Consider the following 6,806-nt stretch of genomic DNA (forward strand, 5'->3'; position numbering starts at 1 on the left):
GGATGGGATGTGGATTCATGGCAGCCAATTCAAAAAATTATATTACAAATACAAATTTTAAATCTCAAGGAACCCAAACTGGGAATGGATCAGAGGCTCTAAAGCCTTGTCCACACGAACACGGGTATTTTTATACACGGTTCGGCTGTTGGTCCACACTGAAACGCAGTATTAAGCCCTGTTTCCACCACAGGAACTTTACCCAGGAACCAGAAACTTTGGGTGGTACTTCGTGTGTTTAGACCTCAGGAACCAAGGTCTAAATGAAGTTCCAGGTAAATATTTCCCCCTCCAAACGGCCCTGCTCGCGAGGTAGTACTTTTTCAAAGTTCAGGAACTTTCGAGGGCGGGACTTGGGCGCTGAACATGCTGATTGGTTTAGATCAAGCAGCATTTTATTTCAACTGGCATTTTTAAAAGTCTCGTTCAGTAAATATTAGTCTTGCGCTCTGTCTGATGGCGCGCGCCACGTTCGTCTCAGCCATCTCAGGTGCAATGTCCGTAATAGCTGATAATAATATACATTGTCATTTTAAATCTAGCTTTACAAGCTTTCTGAATATGCTGCATGCTGCTGAATCTGCATATTAGTGCTCTTTTCTGTCGTTGTTAATTACCTCTTTAGTAAACCTATACATAACCAGCAAAAGCAGCACAGCTTGAATCTCTTCCATACTCGTTATTAATTTTTTTTCACCATGTAAACGACCTGACCGATTACTTACATGACGTGACGGCGCGCGCCGTGCTTATGTTGACAAGAGAGGAAAGCTCATTTTTCTGAGGGGTAAACTTTTTATTTCATAAGTTATGAAGATAATGTTGGAGTAATGACACAGCGTATATTGCCCCAGGCAGTTTTTACTTTAACTGCGCCTGACAGAACATTTTTTTTTCTGAGATGATTATTACACCTTACAACAGATAAATAGCTATAAATAATACTGTATTAGTCCTGGTGGCCGTTAAGAGTTGCTATGGCTACAGTAAACGCATTCCAGCTGCTGGAGAAAACAGCGTTGACATTTTTGATGCTGCAGACAAACTGCATGTGACAAAATGATTGCGATTGAAAGTCATCACATGTAAACACCAGATCGGTTTAGATAACGTCTCATGTAAATAGTCCATCTTTCAATCGGTACACACAAAAATGATTACTGCAGTAAGACATGTCCTTCACTGATTTGGAGGATCAGTCGCGCGCAGTCCTACATCACCGGACTAATCTGCCTAATCTTCTCTGAACTTTAGATCGCGGTGGAAACGCAGACAGTTGCAGGTCTGGGGGGAGAAAAGTTCCTGTAAAAAAGTTCCTGGTACAAATTGTTCCGGGTAATTTTGGTGGAAACGGGGCAATAGGTCACTGAAACCGAACATTTTTGAAAACCCCTGCCAGGGTGAGGATTTTCAGAAAGTCTTCTTGCGACGTCAGAGTGTGCGCTGTTATCCGCTGTGTTTGACGTCAGATTGTTCGCCGCTGACTGCTTTGTTGACGACCCTATGGTTGACGATTCTGTGCAATGGCGGACGTAGCCCACATATTGCTGATAGTAACTGTGCTAACAGGGCTGCTTGTATCATGGACACAGAAACATGCTCAGGTATATTATTACATTGTGGAACAGAGGCGTCAGAATGAAATTCTAGCCTTCTGATTGGCCAATATGCCTTTACGATTAGGGTGATATCGCCGCCTGCTGGTGTGGCATGCTCTTGACAGCGCTTGATAGCGGGTTTTTGCGTTTTCATGTAGACGGAGATTTCTTTAAAACCGAGCATGTGTGAACGGGATTTTTTTTTTAAACGCAGGAGGAAAAACTCCGGTTATAAAAATACCCGTGTCCGTGTGGACTAGGCCTAAGAATGGGATATACAGGTGAAGAGGAGGATCCGAAAGTAGCTGGACAGCTAGTGAGGAAGATAGGGATGAACGAAATATCATGAACCCAACCTGTTTGTTCCTCCGTTTCTTCTTGTTTCCCTCTGAATGTTTCCTCAATCTTCACGTCTTCACTCTCCTCTTTAATAAACTCCATCTTTATAATAGTGTCACGTGGATCTCAGTCACTTCTCCGGCAGTTTTTCAGTGCATGTCCTGTTTAAGATGAGAATAATTCACAGAAAGAAAAATAAATCCACACTAAATCTCTCCTAGTTTAGCAGTCAATACAAGGGCCAGAGAGTGATAGATATATATATTAGGGCTGGGACTTTAACGTGTTAATTAAGATTAATTACACACACAAAAAAATATTTAACCACACCTATTTTCGCACCGTGGAACGTTTTTCAATGAATGAGTTTCGACGGACCAATTCTACTGCAACACCAACTAGCGTTGAACGAAGAAGCTGATGAGACCGCTTTGCTTGGCCCCCTGGATGGGAAATTTTGCTTTAAAAAACGAAAGGATTGAAGCGTCGACAAGAGCATGGTTGTGTGCAAGCTATTGATCAAACAGTGGCCTAAGCAACAGAGAGATTTGTTTTTCATATTGGAAGAATAGGGACTGAGGTCAATCACTGGCACTTATTTTATTTTAAATGGTACACTTTATGTTGAACTATCTATTATGATGTTGATGCAATTGACACTATGTTGAATTTAATGTTTTGGCCAAGGTTATTGTGAGTTTGACTTAGTCTGTTATGGCCTGTTATGTTTTCTAATAGTCAGGGTTTCCAATGTTCTGAAAGTGCTTGAAAGTATTGTGTTTTACTAAGAAAAACTATTTACAGAAGGTCTACCTATCTATAGGCTACCTGAATTTCTGAAATTTACTGTATTTCTAAATATGCTATTGCTTCACTTAATGGCAAACATTGCACTGGTCTGCTGGACTGAAATAAATAAACTATATTTTGTTGATTAAACTTATGTATTCAGTCATTATTCAATGGTATACTACAAATCCATGTGGAAAATTACTTCTCACTGTTCTCAGGTCAAATATTTGTATGCAATTAAAATGAAATTAATTAATTACAAAGCCTCTAATTAATTCGATTTTTGTTTTTAATCGAGTCCCGGCCCTAATATATATATATATATATATATTTTTTTTTTTTGTTGTTGGAAAAATCATATTCATTTGAATGAAGTAAAACAGATTTAAGACGAGATTCATTTTAAACACTTAGACATCAAGACATTTATAGAGTGTTTTCTCAGGATATATTTTGTGAACAATGTTAAATCCCACTTTGGTTTTATTTATTACACAATACCCACTAAGAAAATCCCAAAATATATTCCCAATTCAAATGAGGGAACAATATTAACCCAAACCAAATTAGTTGGAGGAGAAGAGATTTATCTTAAACAAATGTTTGGAGGCCTGCTCTGTTGAATATTTTACTATCCAATTATTTAAACAACTTGGTGGTGTCAATTTTATTCTTAGATGCAGTTTGATATTAATAAAACACCTCTTCGATAATCTAAGTTTCACACGCAAGTCCTTTTGACGCCGTGTTTGGTTTTTCAAACAGCTTCTCTCCTCACTCCGGTTTTATTTGGAGTATATGTGATGACCTGATTAGACAAAAACACTCGAAACTAACACAAAATTAGACAGATCCATAATATATTAATCAGTTTAGCAATTTAATGATTTGTAGAAATAGAAATGCAGCACTTCGAATCACTGAACCATTTGCTGCAAATCAATTGACAATAAAAAAAGAAAGCTACTGTTCTCTCATCACTTTTTAATTTAACATTTTAAAACATCACAATATTAAAGCAATACAGATACACATGGAAACAACAAAAAGAGACAAAACGATACACAGATACAGATAAACTGCCAGGGTAACATAAAAAAAACATTAAAAAATTTACACCTTATGAGGACAAAAAGGTTGAATATAGAAATACGGTTTTATTTGCTTTGGGATGAACAGAGCTTTGGATAGTTTCCATATCTTCTCTAGATCATCTTTGAATAGAGAAAAGAGAGGTTTAGAGCCAGAAAATGTTTGCTTATGTTATTTATTTTACTTTATTAGTAAGCAGATACTCATGAGAGACAAAGACCATTTACTTTCTCCCACTGTAAATTCTTTACAATATTATTCCAATATGGTATTATGTAAGGAATTGTTGTTATCTCTCTCTGGAAGAGAGCTCTGATTTTATGTTTTGTTGCTCTACACGAAAGCATACATTTCAGCTCATTGGTCAGGTTTAAGGGCTATGGCCATGTAAATGCAGAACCGTGCGAAAGGAAACTCCAGGGGTAATATCATTGAAGATATCAGCATTCATTAGCAGTTATAGGCATTATCTCTCATCACTCGCCAGAGACTGAATTAATGATTGAACTGATTCACGATTAAGAGCGAAATGAGACGCTCCTCCTGTTACTTTACTCACACAACGCGGATACATGTTAGATAAAGCTAAGCAGTGTTGCATTTAATAATACACCATTCATTCGGTGTCGCTTTATAGACTTTAAACGCTTAAAACTCAAACCTTTCTCCAGCAGAATCACAACAGCAGGAGCGCGACGCAGCATGATGATGTCACACATGGAGACCAAAATAAAAGTCCTGTTCAAAGCTGCGTCTAAAATCACAGAAGTACATAGAAATGTACATAGAAACAATAAGTAAATATGACACAATTCAGAGTTGATTGTATTAGTGAAATAATTTAATAACACAATAATACAGTTCACATTGAGAGTAAGCCAACAACAAAAAAACAAAAGCGATAACACAATGATTTTATTTTCTTTGTTTTTATATTTAACTGTATTATCATTTGAATAGTCATTTGATTTATCATTTTTTATTATTAATTTGTCCTTTTATGTTTTAATGTTTTTCTGACTGTATTGTTGTTGAATGTAATGAGATCAGAAAAAGGTTTTATCGTCGCAGGATGATGATGATGTGAGGCAGTGATTCTCCATAGTTTTGCTCTTGGTATAATAACACTTGTGGGAATCGCACTGGTTAGACGCAGTGTAACATTCAGACAAAGTATTGAAACATCTAGATGAAGTCAGAGCATTGAAACGTACAGCTAAGATTATCTAACAAGCTCTGCTCTTAACATCACTTCATCATCTCTTCATCTTCTTCTGCTCTTCTCTTCTCTGGCTTTCTCAGTCTAACTCTCCGGCTGAGAGAAGGATATAATGATAGAGAATGATATAATATTAGAGAAGGATATCTCAAGACAAGACTTTCTGCTGAGTTGCACACACACATGAAATAAACCCATAACATAGAATTAATGAATAAAGTATAACATGAAACATAATAACAATATAGGGGCTGTGGTTCCGCAGAGGGGATGACGTGAGTAAACTCAAAATGTTCTCGTGTCCAACTACGTGCAATTTATTCGCGTCTGGTGTGAACCCCATAAGTCTTGTTTTTTGAACATTTGCTGACTACCAAATCAGTCGTGACGAGACGCCGCTAACGTTATATCACAAAACGTTTAGTGTGGACGGATATTAACGAGTGTGACTTGTGCCTGATGGTCAAATCTTATTTCTGTTATTGGTAAGAATCGATACTCCTGGATGACCAAGACCAGCTTTGCTATAGTCTGACGCATGATAATAATCTGTCCAGTATTGTAATCTGAGCACAGTTTTCATATCGTTAGCTAGCGTATATAATGTTATATATCATTAGCTAACACTAACCTGTTCTGTTCTCCACTGTTTCACCTCACACAACAACTCAATTTGTCTCCTCTCGTTGTTCTGTCTAATCCTGGCCTGTCCCTTATTGTGTGTCATAATTGCATGGCTGTGGTCTGCCATATGAGTATTAATAAACATTTATAATTTCCACAGCGTCCGAACTGTCATTGCGATCCATTGTTTTCCTATCGCTGAAATTCACCGCACTCCCTCTCGTTATGTCACTTCCGGTTTTGGCGTTTTTAGATGCGGAAGTAAAAAGTTTCTCACAAGCAAAACGACTCCAAAAGCCTTATTAGCGCATTTATATGTATATTTTAAAGAAAATCTAGTTCCTACATTATTTTTCTATACATTGACTCAATGGAGTCTCTAACCTGCAATATGCTCTTTAAGTATACCTGGGCCTTTAGTCAGTGGTTAGATCAGTCAATAAACAGGACAAATCAATTAAGCCCAATATACCGGCTAATACGGGACAGTTGGCAACCCTACATACTGTAGCAACACTATTTTGAGTAAATAGGTTTAGGTTTTTTTTAGTTTATAAACTGTAATCTAAAGTGATATACCGTTGAGCTTTATAACTACAGCTCAATACAAGCACTACAAAACCCAAACCTATTCTTTAGTGCTTGCGTCTTAATGTTAGAAATTAGGACGCTTGCGCTGCTGGCTATGAAAATATATGAAAATAAACTCCTCAGCAAGAACAAAAACAAAGCAAAAACAAGACTGAACTTGGCTGGAATTTGGGCTGCTGTCCTTGATAACATCATCAATAAAACAGTCGATCTTGGGGTTTCTTATGTAAGGGTGGATGGCCTACAGTGGTTCTGACTGCAGGGTTGCCGAACGACTAAAGAAACGTTATCAGCGTGATGGTAGAAAACTGTACTTTTCTTGTCTATAACCACCCACTGCAACTTATACCAACGACGGAAATAAGCGCAGTTACAATAGCAAAATATGTGGCAGAGCGTTGCTTTAATGTGACTATATTGTATTGCATAGGGAGCACTTCAAAGTCAATACCAGAACAAAACTAGTTAACAAATCATTTATAATTGAAAGAATTTAATGACAAAATCCGGTTATGGTTACACTTAAAATAGTTACAAAATAGATGAATGAG

The 6,806-nt window shown here is 37.3% G+C and overlaps 1 protein-coding gene across 2 annotated transcripts in view; it reads right to left on the minus strand.

Moving 5' to 3' along the window:
• Positions 1-4,515, minus strand: part of LOC137047870 (oocyte zinc finger protein XlCOF6-like) — a 56,207-nt gene extending 51,692 nt beyond the window's left edge. The window contains exons 1-2 of one of the 2 annotated variants that reach the window (XM_067425777.1): positions 4,483-4,515; positions 1,955-2,098 (exon numbers count right to left, since the gene is read on the minus strand). In XM_067425777.1, coding sequence (XP_067281878.1) covers positions 1,955-2,039 — 85 coding nt within the window. In that variant the 5' untranslated portion in view covers positions 2,040-2,098; positions 4,483-4,515. Of the gene's footprint in view, positions 1-1,954; positions 2,099-4,482 lie in introns of those variants that run through there. The other variant, XR_010899278.1, reaches the window with a different exon arrangement.
• Between the last annotated feature and the right edge of the window lie 2,291 nt (positions 4,516-6,806).

Source organism: Pseudorasbora parva, chromosome 2 (assembly GCF_024679245.1).
Source record: "Pseudorasbora parva isolate DD20220531a chromosome 2, ASM2467924v1, whole genome shotgun sequence".
Classification (NCBI taxonomy): domain Eukaryota; kingdom Metazoa; phylum Chordata; class Actinopteri; order Cypriniformes; family Gobionidae; genus Pseudorasbora; species Pseudorasbora parva.